At 37.3% G+C, this 25507-nt stretch overlaps 1 protein-coding gene across 1 annotated transcript in view; it reads right to left on the reverse strand.

Annotated features, from left to right (window-relative positions):
- Thada (thyroid adenoma associated) overlaps positions 1-25507 on the reverse strand; it is a 321327-nt gene that overhangs the window by 278215 nt on the left and 17605 nt on the right. The window contains 11 exon segments of the mRNA XM_013517530.1: positions 1378-1536; positions 2124-2260; positions 2507-2642; positions 6183-6393; positions 9687-9838; positions 14031-14154; positions 17903-18025; positions 18694-18849; positions 19755-19927; positions 22015-22706; positions 24489-24709. Of these exon segments, the coding sequence (XP_013372984.1) occupies positions 1378-1536; positions 2124-2260; positions 2507-2642; positions 6183-6393; positions 9687-9838; positions 14031-14154; positions 17903-18025; positions 18694-18849; positions 19755-19927; positions 22015-22706; positions 24489-24709 (2284 nt within the window).

Here is a 25507-nt window from a genome sequence, read left to right on the forward strand (position 1 = left end):
TAACATTTGTCAAGCATGTGCTGTTAGGAGGAGTCATGCTAAATGTTTTTCAATTTGTTATTTTCAAAATAAATCTAAAAATAAAGCATAATATTGCTTCAAAATTTAATAAACTCTTTATGCCTCTGTCATTCATAAAGTATTACATGGATAACTACACAAAATATACTTCTCATTTATTTTGACGAAGATGGCTGTTAAGGTACAGGACTGACCTTTTAAAATCAAAGGAAAATACAAACTTTCTTTTAACATATACTTAAATCTGATAGTCAATAAGCTACAATTGCTCTTATTTATCTTTTATTCTGGTTTTAGAAATAATTTAGTATTGACATAAAAAATGCAAAACAAACTATCCAATGAAAAAGTTAATAAAATAATATTTATACTGTAACCCAATTTTTTAAAAATTCCACTACACTAAAAGGATAAATGTACATATGCATAAACACATAACACAGGATAAGTATAAGAACACACAATAAGAGAGAAGAAATGCAATTGGGGAAGAAGTGGAAGATAACTTTGTTTTTAATATATATATTTAGCTGTATGTTGTTTGAATCTATTTTAATAAGCATGTATTTCTATGTCTTTTGTACTTTCAAAAACACAATTGCAAAGATAATTTTTTGCAGGACAATATCCCCATCTAGTGGAGGATATAGAATATGTAATCATTAAAAAATTCCTGCTTTTGATTATGCTTTTTTACAGTACTGTAGAAAATTTAAGAATAATAGCTGGGGCTGGGGATTTAGCTCAGTGGCACAGTCCCTGCCTGGCAAGCAAGAGGTCGTGAGTTTGATTCCTGGTACTGGCAAAAAACCAAAAAAAAAGAATAGCTAATGATAGAACAGGGTTAAGGATACAAATTTTGGAGACTGGGAACAACAAAGTAGCTCATCTTTTGCAGAGGGACAGGTTGGCTTCCTTTAAAAGGCTGCCTGACTTTAAGAATGGCCACAGAGGTCAACAATGAGCCATAGCACCGCAAGAGGACAGTTACTGCCCCAACCCATCATGCATCGTGGCATCAAGGCATGTTCAGCACTCAAAGGCTTTTTGTTGTAGCCCCTTAAATGGTGAACTGGGGCCTATCATCATCTGAGTAAAGCCTTATTATAAATTCATTCCCAAAACCCAATATATAAAAATAAAAACCTTTATTTTCTAGAAATGTTCTGCACAGATCTGCAGCCTCTCATTTATTATGTGAAAGGTCATTCTATGTATTTTACTGATACTTAAACACTTGGGAGTGTGGGCGTGGCTCAGTAGTAGAGTGCTGACCTGGCATGTGCAAGGACGCCCTGGATTCTATCCCTATCACTGGGAAAAAAAGGATTACAGTACTAATTCTATATATATTACCTCTGATATCTGCAAAAGTATCAATGTTTGACACACAGACATTCAAATCCTCCAAATCAAAGCTATCACATTCTTTCAGTATTTTGGCTTGGTTGAAATAATCATTAGTATCTCGTGGCTGAATCTCATTGAGAATCACTTGTAAGCGGCTTGCTGATTCTAAACGAGAGACAACAATAGATCATAAGATCCTTAGTTAGAACATGTGCAAAGAGACAGGGGTTAGGAAGAAAATGGCAGACAAAAAACGTTCATGAGCTCAATTTGGGACAACTTAAGGATTTGTTCCTATTTTGTTTTTCTTTCATTCAACAGTTATGGCATTTCATAAGGCCTCTGTCCACTAAAGACTCCTAAGAAACTCCATCAGTGCCCACCTCACTAATTTATACTGCCTGCCCTCAAAGCTGCAGCAGCCTCTGGTCAGCAATATTCTGAAATACTGCTACTACACAACCCAATTTACCTGGGGGAAGAAGAGTACCTTGCTCATCACCTGGTTCTCAAGATGATTTTTTAGCTACTTGTTTTTGGAGGTGAATAATTAAAACTTTTTATTCTTAGGCAAAAGATAGTAAACAACTGAATTGGCTATTTTTTAATAGTTAAAAATATTACCAAAAGGGCAAAAATATCACAAAATACAATTCCTTTTTTCCCTCAATTTAGCTTTTATATCTCTCTAAAGATATGAGAGAGACAGAGGTAATCAAACAATAGCACTGCAGGCCTCTTTGTCTGCTGACCTGAGTCTGTGTCCATGGGGATGAGGCCCTCAGGGGAGGAGCTCTGAATGACAGGAGCCACCACAGCCGAAATCCTGTAGGACATCAATAGGAGCTTCTCCACCACAGCTGTCCACTCACTTACCAGCTGCAGGCTGCTGCAATAAGAACATTAGGGACGCTGATACTACAAGCAAAGGAGGACTTAAAGAATTTGTTTTAAAACAGTGCAAAATATGAAATATTTGAGACATACAAATAAATATATAAGTAGATTTTCAATCTAATTTTCAATTCTCTTTAAAGCAAGACAACATTCCTTTCCTAGGACACATTCCTATAAGGGATTAAAGCTCAGACATGAGGGTGCATCTGAAACCAGAGATAGCTGGGGGTGCTCTTACTCCAGCGGTAACTTCTGCAGAGCTCCTGTTATACAGTGGACGCGCCCGTACATCGGGAAGGATGCTGCTGCCTGAAGCAGAGAGTTTTCAGCCTGAGACACATCTTCCTCAAGATTTTCTATCAAGCACTTGATAACTAGAAAAAGCAAACAGAAAACTGAAATAGCGCCATTGTAAAATACATTTATAACTTGTGGGGAGCAAAACTTAAATGAAAACACCCAACTCCAATGAATTCTATGAGGTTTTGAATCTGAAAGAGAGTTTTCAAGGTCACCCAGCCCATTAACTCATTTTAAAGACAACAGTTAAAGAATCGAGTGTCTTTCCTTAACTACCTGGATCTACTCTAGCATTCACTCTGACCCAGTCCTCCTACACATCCTCTAGCTGCTGCATCAAACTTCAGACCTATGTGATGTTTTATTTGGCCAGAAGATGACTTTTAGTAACAACTAAACTAAAGTGAGGTATAACTCACCATGCAACTCATATACTTAAAGTGTACAATGACGATAACAACACAGTATAATCACTATTGTTATTCTCATAAAATAAAAAAATAAAGTGTACAAGTCAATGGCTTTTAATACAGTGAGATACATGCAAACATCACAATTACAGGACACTGCCACCATAAAATAACATTTAGCCATTAGAAGTTACTCCCCACCTTGCACCTCTACCCTCCTCTCACCCTACCAAACCACTAATCTGATTTTTGTCTCTACAGATTTGCTTATTCTGGACATGCCATATAAATGGAATTATATACTAAAAGGTCTTTTGTGATTGGATACTTTTACCTACCATAGTACCTCGACTCACAAATTTGTTCTATGATTTTGGAAAACATGGGCACGTTTATGTTCATGTGGGGAAGATGACCACAGTCACGTTCATCACCCGATGCAGTTTGCAAACTAAAACAAAATTTTGCCAAACACTTTTGTTTTTTGCAAACGAAAGCATTCCTGAACCAAGGTACCACTGTACTTTCAAAGTTCATCAATGTTGCATCATCTGTCAATAGCTGATTCTTTCCAGAGCTCAGTAACAGTCAGCTGAATGGACACACCACATTTTTATTCATCCATCCATCTGCTGATGGGTATGTGGTTTCTATTATTTGGCTATTCTAAATAATACTGCTCTAAACTTTCTTGCTCAAGCTTGTGTTTGAGCATATGTTTTCTTTTCTCTGGGTATGTGTCTGTTAGGGATGAATATATCCCTACCCTACAGTGTAGGAAGGTTCCACTTTTTCCACCTTATCATCAATATTTTATGTTTCTTTTTAATTACAGCCATTCTACTGAATGAAGTGTTTCCTCATTATGAGTATGATTTTGATTTGTACTTCCCTGAGGACTGACGATATTGAGCATCTGTGTACTTCTGTGTATCTTTAAAGAAATGTCTATTCAGTCTTCCTCCGTTTAACATGGTTATACCTTTTTATTAATGAGTTGTAAAAGTGCTTTCTAGAAAGTGTGCCATTCTATAGGGTCTCTTTTTACCTTCTTGATGGCACCCTTTATTAAACAAAAGCTATACGTTTTCATGAAGTTCAATTTGTACTCTTGTTTTGCTGTTTGTGCTTTGGCAGTCATATCTAAGGAAGTACAGCACTGCCTAACCCAAGGTCATGAAGACACAGCACGTTTTCTTCTAAGGGTTTTATAGCACTGGCCTTTACATTTAGGTCTGGAGTCCATTTGGGGCTCATTTTTATCTGTGATCTGAGGTAGCAGACCTAATTCTATTCTTTAGCCTCGGGATAGCCAGTTAGCCAAGTATAGAAGATGCTTCTCCTCACCCCTCTGAAGGAAAGGGCTATATTTTAAATTTTAGGATTGCGTATAACCAGTAAATTGTCAATATGCAGAATACATAAAGGTCCTTCAAGTCAACAGAAAAAAGACAAACAATTCCACAGAAAACTGAACAAAGGACACCAACATGCATTTCATGACAGAGGAATCATGAACAAATTATAGTAATCAGAAAACTGCAAACTGAAACCACACTATCACGTTCTATTCTACAAATTTTTAAAGTCTGACAATAGAAAACTATGGTGGTGATGTCTTACATAGCACAATTCAAAATTTCTTGGTGGCAGTTTTGTGAAAACCTGTCTATTTAGTATCAGCTCACAGAATTAAAGACAGGTACCCTCTGACCACCAAAACCTCCTCTTTGCTCACCAAAAACTCTTAGACAATACATTAGCAGGTCTGCAGGCCAACGCTCACATTCACATTTCTTACTTAGAAAAAAACTAAGCCTATCAAAAGAATAGATGAACAAATGGGTATATTATATACAGTATTATTTACATAAAATTCAAAATTATGTTCAAAATTCAAGATTCAAAACTAAATAATACATTGTTTAATCCCATATGCATGTGGTAAAATTATAAAGAAAAACAAGATAAAAGGTTAATGCACACCACAGGTTAGGATAAACAAAAGGATTCAAAGAAGGTGTAGTTTTTTTTAGAGGCAGGGTGTCACTATGCAGCTTTAGTGACCTCCTAGGCTCAAGCAATCCTCCTGCCTCAGTCTCCCCAACAGCATACACACCACTGCATGTGGCTGTGAATCTTTTTCTTTTTTTCAGTGCTGAGGATAGAATCCTCAGCAGGGGTTTTGTGCATAATAAGCACACACTCTACGACCAGCCTTTATTCTACCTCTTAAACCGAGTTTATCACCTAGTTTGTGAGGTTTTTCTACTATTGTATTTAACATTATATACTGAAGTACTCTTTATATGTAGGAAATATTTCACAGCCATAATATGCTTTGAATTGGAAGCCTTCCTGTGAAGCACGCATATCCCAATTCAGGAGAGCTGCAGTCTTCTTTCTATTGTCTTCCCAGGGTCTCCTTTGGACCCCAGGCCTAAAGAAATTCAAGTGGCCAAGTGTCATCCTCTATGCTACTGTCATCTCTGCATCCCCAGATCCACAGCCACACTCCTACCAGAACTACATATGGCCTTACACTTTTCTCCAACTACTGATTCTGTCAAGGCTATTTATACCATGTGAGAAAGAATAATTTTCAACTTTCTATATCTGATCCTTCTTTTACTATAAAAATCTGCATCTGTCCTAACATCCAGTACAATTCCAAACTGAAGATTTATTAGCATAAAAGTAAGTACGTACATACATCTCCAACAAATATGTCTAGAAGATCATTGGCTAAAACGTTTCAGGTCCTGGGTTTGGGAACTGGCAATATGGCAGTGTAGAAGGAAAGGGAGTGACCAGCCAATTAAGACACAAACTCCAACAGACAAATGAACTCGGCTCTATATAAAAGTAACAAAGACGATTTATCTATAGCTATAGTACAACCGCTGTGGGGAAAAAAGTTCACTTTTGATGGAGAAAAGGGTTGTCCTCTTTTCAAAGTGTTTCCTTAATATGTACTTGTATATCTATTTATTAACAGGAATCCTCTATTTAGAAGCAAGTATTACTGCTGAGTAAGCTGTTCCTTGGTAAAAGAACCACATGATGCTCTTATATGATCGGAAACTCTTAAATAAAAAAAACCACAAAATAAATGTTTAACTATTAGATACCAAACAAATAGTGAGAGAATAGGAGATTGGTTTTTGATAAATAAGAGTAAAAGGTCATTTCCTCAATACAAACCCGTTAATGTGTTCCTTTCCGCCACAGAAGCAGGCTTGTTTTCATCGCTTTGTGCAGCACTCTGGGTTAGGTAGGCAGATAGGGATGACGGCACAGCATCCTGCCAGATTAAGAAGTTCAGCAGGTAGGAAGCTGTTACACAGTCATATGGTTTTGTGCTCGTGCTGAGCTCCAGAGCTGCCTGGAATAAGCCTTGCAGTTTCCCGGTATCCTAGAAGAGAACACAGTCCCGGTAGCTGTCATAGCGAGATTTCTGTAATTTGCAGGAATACTACATGTTTAAAAACACAGCCTCCCATATAACTCTAAGTCAATGTGCACATTAATTTCTTTCTCCCTAATATAGGTTAGCATTTATTCATTCATTTATTTATTTATTTATTTATTTATTTATTTAAACAAGATTTCACTATGTTGCCCACACTGGTTGTGAACTTGTGATCATCCTGCCACAGCCTCCCAAATGGCTGGGATGTGCCTACAGGTGTACACCACTACACCCAGCCTTTAGTTTTTATTTCAGTAATGATTACTATTAATCAATTCAGAGATGAAGCCCTTAAGAATAATTTAATTGGGAAATTCAACACTGATAGAGCTGTTTTTAAAATACAGTACCTCCTTCTTCAGCAACAGCATACTTTTTTCTGTAGAAATTTGGAATGTTTACAACCAGACCAACTTTGTTATTTCTATATAGGGTACTTTTTTTCTCTTATATTTAATGTTTTACCCAGGCATCATACTCCTGCCCTTCTATTCGCTTCTCCCTTTCCACAGAACTAGTTCAATGGAGACAAATAGAAAGCCACTAGGAGGCTATGCAGGATGAAAATGTATGTATATGTGCAGAAAACAAAGTGACCAGATCTACTTCTGCAATTCAGCATCCACGCTGCCATAGTTATATAAATATTCACTCACATCAACTGTTATGGCTTATATCTAGATGTTCCCTCCCCCTGCTCCAAAGTTTCATGCAGTCCTATCAGGCTTTTTGGAGGTGGCTGGATTTAAGGTGTGTGGATGTGGATTAAGGGTGCAATACTGCAATTAAGAGTGTGGATAATGGAAGCCCCACCCTGAGTATGGGTGATACCCAAAATGGGCTGATAGCCTGGACAGAATACAAAAGGACAAAAAAGGCAGGCTTACCGCTGTTGCTGCTGTTCTTTGCCTTCTGCCTGCCACACCACAGACTGTTTCTCCTCTGCGACGCCCCTCTGCCATGCCACCCTGCCTTGGAGCCAGCCAACTGTGAACTGAGACCTCTACAAACTGTGAACTAACTACACCTTTTCTCCTTTAACTTTGGGTGTTGAGTATTTTGTCCCACCAATGAGAAAAGTAACTAAGACTATCCTAACAAAGTCAGAACAAAGGGCTGCTCACTGACTCTGTTCAATGCCAAAGTCAAGTGAACGGACTGGCCAGACAACAAGAGACGTGGTTCCCAGTCCCCAGTCAACAGTTGACAAGCTAGTGTTACCACTCCGGAAACAAGGGTTTGGTTGCTCAATAATATTCTGTCTACTAGGGTTGGTCTGTAACTAACATAAGAAAAAAATTATAAACTTAATTTTAAAGTTGAATTTATGTACGCTAATATCTAATGATACCTTACAATTTCAAAATAGTAGTTATCAAATGTACTGATTTAAATATCAGTTTCTTTTAATTTAAATTCTTTGTCATTTGATAGGGTTAATTTTCTATGACCCAAAAACTTAAAAATAGTGGCCAAAGCTCAAAACAAATATTAGAAGGAAAAAATTAAGCTACTAAGTCATCTTTGCAACTCACAGTAAGTTCTTGAATTGGCTAACCAATTACTAAGAAACACAATAAATAACCCTTGAAGCCTAAAATATTTTTGTTCCATCATCTTAGATCAATCAAAATACAATACAAAGACCTAGGACACGTAGAAAGGCAGTCAACTAGGTGAGTAGTAAAAGCATATATCAGAAAGATAAGCTATCAAAAATATGTATTATATATAGGGTGCTTAACAGTAATCAGGCATTCAAAGTATGCTTTAATGTTTATTTTTTAAAAATTACAAAATATACAGGGTATAACCAAAGAAAGATTTTGGAAATATATAATTAATTAATACTTTTAAATCTTGAATGTCTATTCCAATGATTATTTTACTGATATACAAACCGGAACAGACTATATAACCAAAATCCTATAGCACACCCTGTGTGGTCCTAAAATTTCCTGTACTCTATAGTTTAACATCTCTGTATCAAGCAAATTACCAAACCAGAGATGCAAAGGCCCCATAAGAACCCTTCACAGTTTATGTAAGAACCAGGTCTTTGATATATATGCTGTAATATACCTTCTCCATTCCAGATACTCTTAAAACATTTCCCAGGGATGAGGCATAGCTACATATGTGATACAAGGCTATGTGTGTTGAACAGTGGAGGGTGTGGGTGTTGCTAATAGAGGATAAGAAAGTTTCTTATTTCAAATTCTGTTGAGTACAAGAGTTAGCACACTCAGCAGTTGAAGAACCTTCTCCTTACAGGGCATCAGGAAGACCACAGTTGTAAGTGGACCCTGAAGAGCAAGTCTCAATCTGAGTACAAATCAAAAAGATACCTTGAGATCTTGCAATGTCAAACAAGCCACAAAAAGACACCGTGTTTCTTCTCTGGTATGTTCTCCTACACAATCCCACGGTGTCTGCAAGCTGTCATGCCCTAAATACCTAGAAACAGCTGGCACCCAGACCAGAGCTCAGTAACAACCCCTGCAGGTACCCTTGGCCTCTGCAGGGTTCTGAGAAAGCAACAGAGCTCTGGAGCCACTACTCCACTGCTAACCCCAGAGCCCCAGAATATGCCTCAAGGGCATGGCTGAGAGGGTCCCCTGCATACTGTGCCTTCACTCCTGTGCCCATGTTTGGTTCCTACCCGGAAGTGGGAAGAGCAAGGTGTCAGAAAGAAAGCAGGTTCCAGGGGAGGAGCTGGGTTGAACAACTAGGAAGACAACTGTTGTTAACCTCACGTACTCTTGAGTTTCAGTCTCAGTTTAGCTGCTGTTTATGCTAAGACCAGAAACATGTTCTCTACCTCATTTACACTCAGGTTCTCAGTCTAATAAGCAGGAAGATTACCTCTAAAAGCTCAAAATTACTGTAAGTGATGTGTTTTGATCGCCTATTACATGCCCAAAGGAACTGGGGAGACCACAGTTCACTGAAATCTACTAATAATATGGTAAACAATAAGACCTACTCCCTCCTACACCTCCATTTTTATCAAAGCAGCAAAAAAGCACAGCTCACTGATTTGAACTCTTACGGTATTTCTTCCTTTCCCACCACACCACAACACTGCAGACGCATCACTAACCAAAAGAAATAGTTAAAGGGCCCAAGAAGGCAGGTGTGGAGAGCCTGGGTAATCCTCAGATGCTTTATTTATGTATGCTAAAATAGAAAGTTTTCATATGTATATTATATTTACACAGGAAAAGTCCAATTACCTGAAATTGTATAGGTGTTACTGATAACTTCATGAGCAGATCAAATGCTAGAGTTTTCACTTCTTCAAAAGTGCTGGTGAAGCATTCTATTAGTGTTTGGAAACGACTCGCATCAATATCATGACTCAGCTGATATACCACTTGGACTCTACCTAAAACAAAAAATGAAAATAAGATTCACAAATGAGTTAAAGGAAAAGAAAATCAGCTTTCTGCAGCTATCCAGCTAAACTTACAGAAAATTAATACAAACTTCATACTTTATACTTCACCTACACTAAGACTTCATACTTTAACCACACTACATACTTTATCCACAATAGCATAAAATTGCTTTTTATTAATTTACTTGTTCAAATGACAGAAAGTATTACAATTTTCTGAACAGAAAATAAACACTGTTTTAAAATGTAAGGCTATCTTTATAAACTTCTTGACCCAGAATCCAAAGTCCTACCATATCTTAGATCAAGTGACACAGAGTAAGTATGACGATATATCCTGTCATTTTTATGTTGACCCAAGTTTGCATTCCTAGGGTAAATTTCACTTGGTCATGATGTACAATATTTTTAACATGCGGTTGGATATGGTTTCCTGGTATTTTGTTGAAAATTTCTGGATCTATACTAGTAAGGGATACTTATCTACACCTTTCGTACACTGTCTCTGTCTGGGTTTGGTATCAAGGTAACGATAGCCTCACAGAGTGAGTTAGGTGTTCTCACCAATACTATGAAAAAGTGAGGACTGATGTTAATTTTTCTTTAAATGCTTGGAAAAATTCACCAGGGAAGCCACTCATCCTGGATTTTTCTTTGTTAGGAGGCTTCTGATTACTGATTGCTAAAAGTCTGCTCAAAACTTGTTTCAACTTGTGGTAATTTGATGTTTCTAGTAACTTGCTCATTTCAGGTAGATGATCTAATTTGTTGACATATTAACTGTTCATTATACTGTCATAATCTTTTTTATTTTGTAAGTGTACAAATGTTTCTACTTTTGATTGTAGCTATTTGCACCACCTTTCATTTTCCTTAGTCTAGCTTTAACTTTATCACTTTTCTTCATCTTTAGAAAAATTTCTGGTTTCGTTGATTCACTGTACTGTTTTCTATTCTCTATTCCGTGCACTGTACTGTTTTTCTATTCTCTATTCCGTTTATCTTTGTTCTAATCTTTATATTTCCTTCCTTCTACTAGCTCATCTTTTGTAATTTCTGGAGGTATAAAGTTAGGTTATTGATCTGAGACTTTTATGTTTTAATGTAAGAATTTAAAGTTATGCTTTGACAACATCCCGTAAATTTTGATATGTTGTATTTTTGCTTTAATTCATCTCATTTTCTACCTTCCTTTGTGATTTCTTCTTTAACTCATTTCATAAGGGCTTTATTCAAATATGAGGCCTTTCTGACACCACTGTATGAAACAGTTAGCTCTCTCCATCCTCCTAGGGACTTTCTATCTCCCCTTGTCTCCTTGAAATATTTTTTTCATAGAATTTATCTCCATCTGAAGCTCTATGTGTTACTTGTTCAGTACTGTTTTCCTTCACTAAAGCATAAGCCCCCAAAGCGGAAGAACTTTGCTTTGTACATTATATTATCAATGTCTATTTGACAAACAATAAACACTAAATTAATATTTGCTGAACAAAGCCTTTAATTGTGGGATCCAGTTTTCACCATGAATACTGTGACATTTAATTCTACCTAAGAAAGTTGAACGTGGCTTATTCTTTTTTGTCTAAGATATACTGTAAGAAAGGCAAAGAACATTTTGACTATTACCAAATCACAGTGCTTCTATAAAAGAAAGTAAGTCCTCATATTAAAGTTATTTCGATAAAGACAAGGGATAAATTTTCCACCCTGTATTTCTTTAGGCTCTTTAGCCTCCTTCAAAATTAATGGGCATGTGGGGGTGGGGGCAGTGGTGGAAGGGAAAAGAAAAAAAATGAGAAAAAAAAAAGGATAAAATGGAAACAAAGCTTTGTAAATAAGGAGGGAAAGAAGGGTTAAAGAGAAGGGAGGGAAATGGGAAAAAAAGAGAAACTAAGATATCTCATGTAGGGGTACAAATTCCTCATGATGAATGTGATCATTATGCATATTTAAATTATACCAATAAACTTAACCATAAAAAATAAATAAGTAAAATAAAATTAATGGGTATAGTATGGCTGCTTGGTACTACCTGCCAGCTGACTGATTAATATAATTACTATGACATAGTCATAGTTCAATTACACGTAATTCATTCATTAAGATAATTCAGGTTTTTCACCTTCAATGTATATGTATTACAATATATTAAAATCCTCTCCTGACTGAAAAGACTAGTCTAATTAAGCTTAATGGTTTTTTCCCTATACAATTAAGTGCAGCTATAAATCCATTAAAAGTGCATAAGTTTTTCTGTTAAATGAATAATCTGTCACACTCAGATTAAAAACTTAAGTCCAGCTATAATACTGCTGAAATTTACCCTGGATTCACTGCCTGTGAATTCTGTAATAAATCATCAAAAATTTGGTAATTTAAAAGACCTACACACACACACACACAGTGTATTCTCTCTCAGTTCTGGAAGCCAGAAATCCAAAATTAAGGGCTCTAGGATATCTAAGTCTAAACTGAGGATTCTAAAGGAGCCTCTTCAAGCATCCGGTGGCTGCTGGCATCCCATAAACTGTAGCTGTGTCACTCCACTGCAGACCTCTGCTGTCATGATGCCCCTTCTTCTGTGTGCCAAGTCTGTCTCTGCCTCTCTCTTACATGGATACTTTTGATGACATTTTGTGGCCCATCCAAATAATCAGAATTTTCCCATTTCAATATCCTTAACTTGAGTGTAAAGGCCCTTTTCCCATATAAGGTTCACTTTCATAGGTTCCGAGGATTTTGTAGATGTCTTTTGGAGGCAATTTTAAAGCCTACCACCCCTACCTAAAAAGGGTGACTGAGTTTATCAATGAGTTTATCAATCACCCTGTGGCTGGAACAGCTCAGTGTGAAGACAATGGGTCCAGTAGTGAAAAGAAAATAACACAGTGAATAATGAAACAAGCCGGTGACTGTGCCTCCTGGGAAGACAGCCTAAGAACACGGGCTACCAACTGAGACACCTTCCTTCTAAGTATCAGTACAACGAAGTAAAGTCCCAGATTACAGGAGGCTGAAAAGAGGCATAACATCAAACATAACGTGTGGTCTACAATCCACTTCTGGATTGTGGGAAATTTCTTTTTCCTATAACAGACCACTTATTAGGACAAGTGTCAAAATTTGTCTGTAGGTCAGACATTAGCTAATAACACTACAGAACACTAAATTTCCTGAATTTGAGCTTTGTGTGGCAGTTATAAAATCAATAATAAACAGAGATAAAACAAATATGACAATATATTAACAACTGATACTTCTATGTAGAGGGTACTTGGCTGTTCACTGAACTGTTCTTGAAACTTTGCTGCTGGATTGAATTTTCTCAGTCTAAAAACTTGAAAAAAAAGACTGTCCTCAAATGAAGCAAGCTTGTATTAACGGCAACTAACTCTCCCTTTCTCATCAAAAATTTGACTTTGACTAATAACATAAAATGAAAAAGAATACAGCTATCCCATAAAGCTCTCTAGTGCTGCAGTCCCTCCCACTGAAGAGTAGCTTAGCTAGGTATGTTCCTGCTTGACCACAGTCACGAAAAATGGGGCACAATCAAGAAAACCATACTAAGTTATGCATACATTCATGTACGCAGTCAAGAAGAATCATTTCTTGCCAAAAAGGGGAAAAAATGATTCAAAGAGGGAAATTAAATGCATATCCTTTCAAGTACCTCTCAGAAGTAAAATCAGAATATCATTAAGACAGGATGCCTGGAAATGACATCCTCACGATGTCTTTGTGAAACCAGACTGAAGCTTATGAAACAGATAGTATATAAGGGAAACCACATTTTAACCTCAAAGACTCGCTGAGGATTATTAAATATGAGAGACTATTATTATTTTAACTGTTAACACTTACCGAACAGATTAAGCCCTTTCTTAAAACAGTGGAAAACAATGTAAGAAGATGAAAAGCAGGAATCTTCCTCTAGTAAGTATAATCCATGAAAATTGTAGTTCTGAATTGGCAAATAATGGTCAATGAAAAGGGATAGTTTCTCTCCCTTATGTCCTTTACTGGCAAATTTAACTATGCAAAATTTAACTATGCTAAGAAGAAATCTTAGAAAAGACAATAAAATTGAAATTTCAAGTAAAGCAAAATATTGAATGTGTACGTCCTTTGCAAGAAAAAAACAGAATGCTTCTTCCAAACATTACTGAAAACTTACCTTCGACTGCAGGAAAAACTTCAGCTATTGAGCCTAAGATGGTTAAAGCCGAAAATCTAGTTGAATAGGAAGATCCAGGAAACAGTGCCTCAAAAAGACTGTTGCAAATAGATGACATGAAATTCTAAAAAAAAATTTACAGCACAACATGTTATGCCCAGAGCATCACTGCCAAGAGTGGGTGTTTTTGTTTACTGTAAATTGAGAGTAAGGTTTTTTAAACAACACTGGTGATTAAGCATGGTAATTCACTTTGGCACTGCTATGGTTTGAGTTCCGAGGGTTCATGTGCTTCAAGCCTGATGCACAGTGCAAGGGTGGGGGTGGAGATGGTGGAACCTTTCAGACACAGGGCCCAGCAAAAGGTGATTAGGTCGGGGGGTTCCACCCTCATGAGTGAATTAATGTTGTCTCATGGGAATCAGGTCTTGGGGATTAGTGAGTTCATACAAGAACAAGTTGCTATAATACAAGTTTCACTTTCTAGAATGCTCTTTTGCTTTTACATCCACAAACATGCTCTTTCTACCTGCATCCACTTTCCTACCATGTTGTGACACAACCAGGGGGCCCTCACCAAGATGCTGTACAATGCTGTTGGGACTTTACAACCATCCCTTTCTCCATAAACCTGTTTTCTTTCTGAAATATCAGCCTCAGGTTTTTTGTTATAGCAACACAAAAGGACTAAGACAAGATCCTTGACCATAAACAGTATATCACAACTTTAATGAGCTCTACCTTTGTAGAGTTAGCAAGAAGTATAATTTCTATTATAGCTTAAACAAGAAGGGAAAAAAAAAACTACATTTTTTAGGAAAACAAGATATAGGCTGCATCTGATTTGTACCAGAGCTGGATGATGTTGGTTTTCCTAACCAAAGGCATTCAGGCATTCAAGATACGGATTTTTTTTAAAGTTTTAAAATGCACAAAGAAATATCTAATATAGACTACTTGGTAAGTTTGACTATGACATAATTCATACAAAGATTCAACTACTCCTTTATCTTCTACTTGCCCCTCTGAGACCTCTGTTTTGTCATTCTGTTTATATAAATGAAAGTGAAAACTTTCAATAAAATTCAATTACAAAAAAACAAAGTGGAAAATACTTTTTCCAGGATAAAGTCTTCTTCCTCTAACTTAAAAAAATGATTAATTTCTATGTAAGATAAACAGAAAAATCATAAAGAACAGTTGTGATTCTCAAGGATTCTGTTACTTCTCTGCCTTGAGCAGTACATAGGCAGCACCAATCCTCAATGACACTAGACAGGTCAAGAATGCAAGACCAACCGGGCCCAGCAGCACTTGGGAGGCAGAGGCAGACTGATCACCATGAACTCAAGTCCAGCTTGGGCTACATAGGTCAGCCTCAGCTATAAAGTGAGACACTGTCTCAAAAACAAAACAAAACAAAAATACAAGATAGCTGCATTTAGTTTGCTGCTACACATGCATCTTTGGGTATTTATCCTTTACCTTGCAATCATTAGTTTATTGATTCTACTGGATTTTAAAGGAATAGGATGCTTATCAAAAATTGTCTGAAACTAGTCTTAAGTAAAATAGCACTCACATTAAACCACAAGAAACTTATCCTTTAGGAATCATCCTAATGATGTCATCATTTATATTTTGAGACATAGTTCTTCATTTTATAAATCAGGCTGTAACCATAACAGAGACAGAGATCACATTTATACATTAGGCTCCTACTACTGAGAACAGCATCCCGTACATTCAGTAGACCTTCAACATATGCCCTAGTCACTTCTAATAGCTCCCAATAAGGCTTCCATTAAAAAACTATTGAGACTGTGGAGTGAAGAGCACATCTGGATTTGGATCCTGGTTCTACCGCTTCTAAGCTGAGGAACCTTGATCAGGTTACTAAATTTTACTAAGCTTCAGTATTATCACTTATGAAGTGGGGATAATGCTTACCCTACAGCATTTCTATTAAAGGCTAAATGAGAACATGAATATAAGACATTTTGTAAATTTACATTTTAAACTACTCTAACTATTAATATGGTATTGGTTAGGGATGAAGATACCTTTTCTGACCACTAGCCTTTTTTTCTTCTCCAGCTCTTCATCTGCTGGATGGCACTAGGACTATAGCACAGAGTTCACAGGACTCACTCTCATGAGGATCTTGACAATACTATGCATACTCTAAAAGCAAGAGGTAACTACCACGGGGGAGAAAAGATCATAACTACAAGATTGACTCAGGCTAAACCTCGGAGGACCCATGTTTGAAAAATGCACATCCACAAGCATCATCTAAAAACAAAACAAGGGGCTGGGGATTTAGCTCAGCGGCAAAGCGCCTGCCTGGCAAGCGCAAGGTCGTGAGTTCGGTTCCCAGTACCGGAGAAAAACCAAAAAAGAAACAAAACAAAACAAAACAAAACAACCACATACATGAAAATTTAGAACCTCAATCCGCAAAATAGTTGGTGTGTTTCTAGGTACTTAAGACTTCACAAACATCATTGTACTTCCTTTGCAAAAGAAACAAAAGCCATGTTTTTAAAAATCTGTCACTGATCTAAAAGAGGTTAACAAAGAATTGTCACAAGAACACAGCAGCGCAGGCTTAAAATACACTCTGAGTCACTTTCAATAGCTCCCAAGTGAGGTTTTTTGGAATGACTTGAAGTTTACAAGGAGCTTTCTCACTTCGTCCTCAAAACCACCCTCTGAGAGGAGTTACGGATCCCACTTAAAGTGGAGGAGACTAAGTAAACCAACTGGTAAGTGGCAGAACTGCGACTAATGCTACGTCCTTTAAGTCCAGGCTGTGACTTTCTAGTCTTCACTGTTGGAATTTTAAAATGATGAAGCTGACTTTGGCCTTTGTAATAAGAATAACAGTCTTTATTAGAAAGTGTTTTGCCTTTTTAACTGGGCATAATGGTGCATTCCTACAATCCCAGGACTCTGGAAGGCTCAAGCAGGGGGATTTTAAGTTTGAGCCCACCCTGGGCAACTTAGTAACTTGACAAGAACTACAAGAGGGATGTAGGGATGTAGGGTGGTGGTGAAGGCCCTGAGTTCAATTCCTAATACTGTCCCCTACAAAGTGTTTTTACCTTTTAAATACAAAAATTGAAAATCAAGACCATATATACTAATGTTTAGAGTAGGTATGGAATATGTCAGAGTTCAAATGTCTCATTAATTTATTATATAAATATATATTTATTATATCTGTTTCCCTGAATAAACTAAAACAGGTGAGCTGTCTGTCTTCCACCTGGGTCTCAGAAGAAAATAAGGTTCTGCTTCTGAGAGGCTAAGTGTGGCGTAAGAAACCAGTGAAAAATTCATTTGTTTTTCGGAAAAGAAACAAGATTGTCAAACTACGTCCTGGTCCCGATGCGAGCCGCTGTATCTGGGGCTCCGTACACCCTATTAGTAGAGTGCCTTAAAACCCAGCCCACCTCTTTACTGGTCACACCAAAACGACAGACACAAACCCCCCTTCGGAGCTGGACTGCACACCAGGGGTCATTAACATCAAGCCACTGTAAATCATGTGAGTCTAAAGGGGAAGTAGGCCCAGCCATAGCAATCTTTTACTCTGGGGAGCCATGACCTGCCTGTTCTTTAAAGTACTAAATGCACATGGCCCACACAAGCTGTAAGGGGTGGAGGTGAGCCCATTAATGTCATTCTGTAACAGACCCCAGGAGTGGAGTACCAAATCCCCAGGAGGTTTACGTAACACCCCGCTTGAAGATAAACTGCACAGAAACATGGCTCACCAAGAGACTTCCATCTATTTCCCTCTAAGGCATATTCAGAATTACTTCAGGTCTGATAAAGCTCCATTTGTCTAGAACTTTTTCTCCTACCTTATATTGCTGTAAAGAAACAGAAGGTTGCTCTCTGGTTAACCCATTCTCTGGTTCATGTTTGGATTTACCTTGCTCCAATTTATAAAGTACCTGAGAACTTTCTTGTATCCTACAAAACAACTTTTAAGACAAAAATAAAGCATAGGTAAGCCACACATTAAACTAAATTGCCATCATGAAAGGGAAATTTTAAAGCAAGGAGAATACTGGCTCTTAAACTCTTACAATCTACTATGTTAATTTTCTGGTAGAAAATTGACATTTATATTTTTAAAACCTACAAGTATTACTGCAACTAGAATATGGTCATTAAACCACAGTTCTCCCATTTCCTTTAAAATGGCCTGAACCTAAAGATTGATATACTCATTTCTGTACCAATTATTCACCTCAAAAATGTGTTGTGACTAATTCAAGCTGAATTATTCAGAAGTGACCATTTTATAAGGTGCTTAAAGAAAACCTATAAAAATGCAAGAACATCCTCCTACTATCAAAGTTTTCTTAAAACTACCTTTCACTCCCAGTGCTAAATTATTTAAAAAAAAAAAAAAAAAAAAGCTCAAAGTTGATTTGCTAAACCAAAATGAAAGGACTTTTTGCTCTAGATTTTAACCTCAAATGCAAGCTTTATGAAATCATAGAGCAGGTCACAGAAGGGCCATGAAGAGATGTGACTGCCCAATTCATGACCATTTCCACCCTCTCCCAAAACCTGAGCTCTTTTTCAAAATGATTTCCAGGGCAAAGTTCACCATTTTCCAACACTTTCTGCTGCAAAATTCTACCTTTTTGAGAAGAGAACAGATCTGCTGCCGCACTCCTGGAGACTGGCTATTAAGATTGTACGTGATAAAGAACTGAATCCACTGCATTTCTTCTGCAGAAATAATTTCTGTGCTTCGACTGCTTTCACAAAGCAAGCCTAATGTATCTATCCGAACCTAAAATACATCAAGCAATAAAATGTTCATTCGCCAATTAAATAAGTAAAGCCTTAACCAACTGAAATGTCTAATTACTTACACAACAGACTACCAAAAGGGAAACAGTAAGCTTTAGCTTACACTTGTGCGCTTGAGAAAGGTTTTCTCATCCCAAAGGTCTGGTAGTTATTTCCAGTACAGTTATTTTTATTAAATGTATAAACCGGGGCTTTATAAAAATAAACAATCTGAGGCCACATTCCAGGTAACGCTCAGTTTCACTCCCTCCCTCTTTCCTCAGTGACACGTTACCCCGGGCCCCTCACCTCACTTTCACATGACTGCCATGCACTTTCAACTGGTCTCCTGGTTAATTTTTGTCCCTACTCTGTAAACTCATCACTGTTTCCTTAATGTGACTTTCTTGCTGAAGACAGAGTGACTCTGGTTGAAGCTTTCTTTCAACTGACGACTGGGAACCAAAAGTCATCAGCCTAACACTGGAGCAGTATATAAAACATACCAAACTCTTCTCTCTCCTGCCAGCAAATGGTCTTAATCACTGCCCAGACCTTGTTTGTCCGCCCTGCTCCAACACTCCACATTCCTAATCACCCACCACCTACTCTGATCAGCTTCCTCTGAGCCTCCGGGGAAGGCCTTATGCATAACAGCACTTTGCCACCTGTGTTTTCTTCTCAGAGTTCTCACGGGCTTTGTGCAAATTTGCGCATCCCCTCAATAAATATTAAGAAGCCTGAGTATAAGAATGATACTCTGCACTTCCTGTTTGGCCTCGTTAAGGACTTATCCCCAAAGCAGCGCTAGGCACAAGTAGGGACCTCTATTTTGAAGCATTAAATGAATGAACAAATTATGGACCTGCTGTAATGTACAAATACCCAGCTACTATATTTCCTTACTTGGCAGTGCTGATGAATTAAGCCTTGTTTTATCCTTGCACTGGACACAAGGTTCTCCCAGGCATCAGTTGCAGACTGAAGGTGTCCATGAGCTCTGGCTGCGCGGAGACATGCCATCAGAGCTCCCAGAGCCCCTCTGCTACTAGAGGACCCTAAGGATGGAGAAGACTGCTCTGTTTCAAAAGCACAAATACAAAAAGCATTACTGTGCTACACAATTTTACAATTCCAGTGCCCATGTTTGTGTTTCCAATTAACATATTTTAAGCTTTATCTAACATGAACTAAAATTCCCATCCTAAAGTAACCATTATTTAAAATTGCTTTTGTATCAATAATTTTAAGTAAACATAATTCTCATAGTGTTAATAAACAAATCACAACTTATCTGCTAGTAATCTTTATTTTTTCCTTAACACTTAGAAAGTGGATGAAGAAGTAACTCAGGGGGAAAAAATCAAGCAAAATATTAAAAATAACAATACAAAAGTTAAAATGACTTCCTGGCAAGAATACAAAAATATTTCAGTGACTAAAGACCATCATTTCTCTAAAAATAAACACTGACTCTCTACATTTTAGAGCTCCTATTCTCACTAGTGAAGAAGATAAAGCAGGACCACAAAGAACTGCTGGCTGCCAGGGTAGGGTATCAGCCATTACAAAAGAAGCAGAGAGAGGGCCAGGGACATCGCTCAGTGGCACAGCATCTGCCTGGCAAGCACAAGGTCCTGAGTTCAATTCCTGGTACCAAAAAAAAGAGGCAGAAAGCTCTGGCTCGTAGCATACCTCATTAGAAAAAAACAAAATTTCAATTTTCCTTCAAAAAGAATCCTAAATTTTAGATAGCTTCTCAAAAAGGCAAAAACAATTGTTTAAAGTTACAAATAATGGAAGTCGGACAGAGTGGCCCATTTAGTCAGATGGCTGAGGCAGGAGGATCACTTGAGCCCAGCAGCTCAAGGCCAGCCTGAGCAACACAGTAAGATTCTATAAAAATAGTAATTTTTATACAAGATAGCTAAGGAAATTATACTACTGGTTTCTAGTGAGTTACTGAAAGGAACAGCTAATGCTTAATTGCTTGATCAGTTTTGCATGCCTATATCTGGTAATCTAAGCAAGTACTTTGAAATGCGCCAGCTTTCTTTTTTTTTTTTTGGTACTGGGACTCGAACTCAGGACCTTAGGCTTGCCAGGCAGGCACTTGTGCCACTGAGCTATATCCCCGGCCCAGAGCAACTACTTTGAAAATAACAATATGCAATATAACAACCATTGCTAGTTTCCTAACATCTTGTTTTGAAATTCTGTGTCATTTTTACTGTTTTTATTTATTCTCTTTAAAATAAATAAATAATAATAATAATGATTTTTTCTGTACAGAGAGATCACGTTTTTCTATCGCCCTCTGGTTACTTGTTGATATACTAAAGATTTTTAGTCATTTAAGTTGCAAATACTTCTTAAATTGTGGTGAAGGACACCACATCCTTGCACTGTTAAACAGTATAATTTGAAGATTTACTTAATGGGTAAGAAGGATCATTTTCCACATTAGTTATGTTTTTATGCAGTGATTCCTTCAGGGTTACTGAGTTTCAATGGAATGTTTACCCATATTCTAAATGACTACAGATAACTGTTTCTTTAGATTTTATCTATTCTCCAGAGATAAAAATTGCTACTGCCAATGTATCAGTCTTTAAATTTGCCTAAAACAAAATAAAATTAAATAAATTTGTCTAAAACAATTTTTAATGACTGCCTCAATCACTTGATAAGCAAATTATGCAAAGTACACACACTTTTACTCCAGTCTGGCAATCATAACCTTGGAATAAAGGTTATCTGGATTCCTTAACTGGAATCACTCTTTGAGCTACAAAAATGATTTCAGCCAAAAAACACTCTACTCAAGTATGTATAGGAACATTTGTTTCAATATGAAGTAGCTGCTGGGTATGGTGGCACATGCGATGTAATCTCAATACTTAGGAGGCTGAGGCAGGGGGATCACTGTGAGTTCGAGATCAGTCTGGGCTACAAAGTGAGTATAAGGCCAGCCTGGACTGCACAGTAAGACCCTGTCTCAAAAAAAGCCAAAAAAAAAAAAAAAGAAATAGCTATCATTAATATCTTCTTTTACCATATATAGAAGTGGTAATATTTAAATTTGAATATGATTAATATCTGCCTGGGTGCCCACATTTAAACATCATAACTAGAAATTATTAAAATAAAAATTAATTTTTCTTACCAGTTTTAGCATCAATAGAAGTCTGAAGAATCTTTACCATGTATCTTAAGCTTTCAGGGCTATAATTCAATAATTTTGGCAAGTAATAATCAATCACATAAGATTTTTGATCCAAGTTTCCTTCACACAGTATATAAAGGAGAGGAGAAACCCAAGTCTCATGCCACTGGTCAATCCAAGTGCTGTCAGCAGTCTGGGATTTCAGATGCTTCTTATGATTTTTAAACATGGTTTCCAAGAGGTCGCTTGCATAAGGTACCAACGACTGGTCCCCCATCACCTCTAAGATTTGAGATGGAATAGTATTATCTATTGCCAAAATATGTCCAATTCCTATGCATTCTACCAAACAGCCAAGGCATGTGTACTTTCCTTTAATATGCCATTCCAATCGCAGGAGAATCTGAGTCAGTTCCAAAAAGAAAGGATCGGGGACCAAATCTGCCCCTTCCACAGTGAGCCGGTGCATTTGGAGAAGATTTCTGAATATGATTTTGGTCTGGTGTCTCAGAGCATCCAATGGATGTTCCCAGTGGGTATAGATATATTCCAAAAGTCTCCCCACGATGCTTGAGTTTCCATTCAGACTGTCCTTCAGGGCTGGGGAACTTGACTCAAGGATATGTATGGCTGAATTTGTCCACAACACCAAGATTCGAGACAGAAACATTTCCAGTGTTGATTCTTTAATCCTAAAGAAAAACCAACCAGGAGCCATATTTTTATAAACCAACTACGAAAAGAAATTTCATTTTGTAATCAGACATTAGAAACATTAAATGCGGGCTGGGGATTTAGCTCAGCGACAAAGCGCCTGCCTGGCAAGCGCAAGGTCGTGAGTTCGGTTCCTGGTACCGGAGAAAAACAAAAACAAAAAAAAGAAACATTAAATGCAAACAATGAACAGAAAACGAAATTATTACTAAATTTACAACAAAAGAAATTACAAACAAAGCCAAAATAGACCTCAAATTTGTGTACGAATCTTTGCACTTTGTATAAAATAATCCAAAAAAGAACACGGATATTTGGTGGGGATGAATGAAATATTCTCCATCTTCGGGCTGGGGATTTAGCTCAGCGGCAAAAGCGCCTGCCTGGCAAGCGCAAGGTCGTGAGTTCGGTTCCCGGTACCGGAGAAAAACCAAAAAAAAAAAAAAATTGTAAAGAAATATTCTCCATCTTCATTGTGAAAATGGCTGTTTCACAAGTGTTTTTTGGGTTTTTTTTTTTTTCCTGGTACCGGGAATCGAACTCACGACCCTGCACTTGCCAGGCAGGCGCTGTGCTGCTGAGCTAAATCCCCAGCCCCTCACAAGTGTTTTTAAACATACTGAGGTCCAAGGGTTGAGGAAGACAGAGGGAACTTTTTTTTTAGAATGATGAAAATATCCACGAAGTTGATTATGACAATGGTTAAGGAACTCCGTGAACATATTAAAAATACAAAAACCTGAAGTGCACGTTGTAAATATGTGAAATGGACAGTATATAAAGCATAGCCCCAACATATTAAAAATTCTTTTAGAACACTGTGGGTTTCTTTGCATCACTTGTAGTCCTCATTATTATCAATATATCTAGCATTTGACATTTTAAATAGATGATCATTTTCAGCCATTATGGCAAAAACACCAAAAAAACACAAAACACAGCTCTGTGAAGCCAGAGACCTTATTACAATTGTTGGCTCGGGCTTTTACTAGAAATATGCTTATAGGTAAGCGTTTACTTTTCTAAGTTTAATTTCCCCAGTCCCACCAACTAGATTTCTTACTCATCTATCAGGCATGTGACGATCGTATACTATGTTGAAGTCCTTTATAAATTCTAAAATACTACACATGTAGAAAAAAACTGGGGGGACAAGGTCTTATGTAGCCGGGGCTAGCCTTGAACTCACAGTAATCCTCCTGTCTCAGCCTCCCAAGTGCTGGAATTACAGGTATGTGCCACCATGCCTGGAGGCCAATATAGAAATTTTTAGTTGTGTTTTGCTTGTTAGTTTTTGATGCTAGGGATTGAACCTGGTGGGCACTGAACCCACCGAGCTACATACTTCACCTCAAGTTTTCCAAGCTTTAAAAAATGGAGCACAGAGACTGAGAATTAAAATTAATTTTAGAAGTGTTCATTACAGATTAACCTGTACGAGTAATTTCTATAACTTTCTCTCTCTCCCTCTTCATCCCATATTCTCTTTCACATTCCTTTTTTTTTCCCCACGCATATGTCACTTTTAATTAGGATTTCTCCTAATCACTTTTCATTGAATTATCATGTTGGCTTGGGGCATCTTTTTTATTTACTTATTTACGCACTTACTTACTTATTTATGGGTACTAGGAATCGAGCTCAGGACCGTGTACTTGCCAGGCAGGTAGTGTGCTGCTGAGCTGTCTCCCCAGCCCTCAAGACATCTTTTAAATGTCTTACAAGCAAACAAAATGTAAGACAGCGAAGTCACAACTCACTGTGAACTCAGGGTGAACAAAACGTGCACAGTATCCAAGAGCAGGGTCTCCCCGCCGGGGCCCATGCTGCCGTTCTGCCAGTCCAGCATTGCCAGTGTCCCCTGACACAGGAATAGGAGAGCAGAGGGAGGGATGTCAGCACAGCACAGGCTCCTGCAGCTGCTCATCAACCACTCTGGGACCCTGGCGCAGTCCACGGAACGGAGAAGTAAACTGCTAATCTGGAAAAATACAGCAGAAGTAATGGATATAAAGTCTAAAGCTTTTCAAGAGGTATTTCAGAATGTAAATCCAAAAATCCCTGTCCCCTGAAATATCCTAGGAAAAACAATGGTAAGGCAGCCAGAAACATTAAATTGCTATACTAATATTAATATTAAAACAAAAAAATTAAATCCAAGTATATAAATTTTTTGCTGATTTGAAAGTACTAGTACAGCACAACACGTGACCTGTAGCTTACTGGCTTTTAGAGGTGATTTGAGAAAAATTTTCAATTTTACCCAGTTACTTTCTGTGAACTCAGAATAGTATACATGTATTCTGTATAATGTTGTAACAGTAAAAGGATAAAATAAATTTCCAAATAATACAGCAAGTGGAAAAAAGAACTTCTAGTAGTAAATGTACAACTGTGATCTAAATTATCAAATTATATTTTCTATACGACTCAAATTCACTAAAGAATTAAAGTCAGCAATGCTTCCTATCCTAAGGTGTATGATTTGAGTTATTATTACTAAAAAATATAGTTATCAGAAACATTATTGTGTATATATCTACACATTAATCACTGCATAATTTTAGCCTTATAAATACCTTTTATGATACTGAGAAATGGAACTAAACAACACTACAAAAAACTAGAAGTATATATACCCAAGATACCAATAGTAATAATCTTTGAGATAGGCTTTCAAGTGACTGTTACTGTCTTTCATTTTTGGAATTATCTTTATATGAGAACATCACCAAAACAAGATCCATTGTGCCAAAAAGACAAACTTTAATTCACTTTA

Source organism: Chinchilla lanigera, unplaced genomic scaffold, assembly GCF_000276665.1.
Source record: "Chinchilla lanigera isolate Chin_1 unplaced genomic scaffold, ChiLan1.0 scaffold00040, whole genome shotgun sequence".
Classification (NCBI taxonomy): domain Eukaryota; kingdom Metazoa; phylum Chordata; class Mammalia; order Rodentia; family Chinchillidae; genus Chinchilla; species Chinchilla lanigera.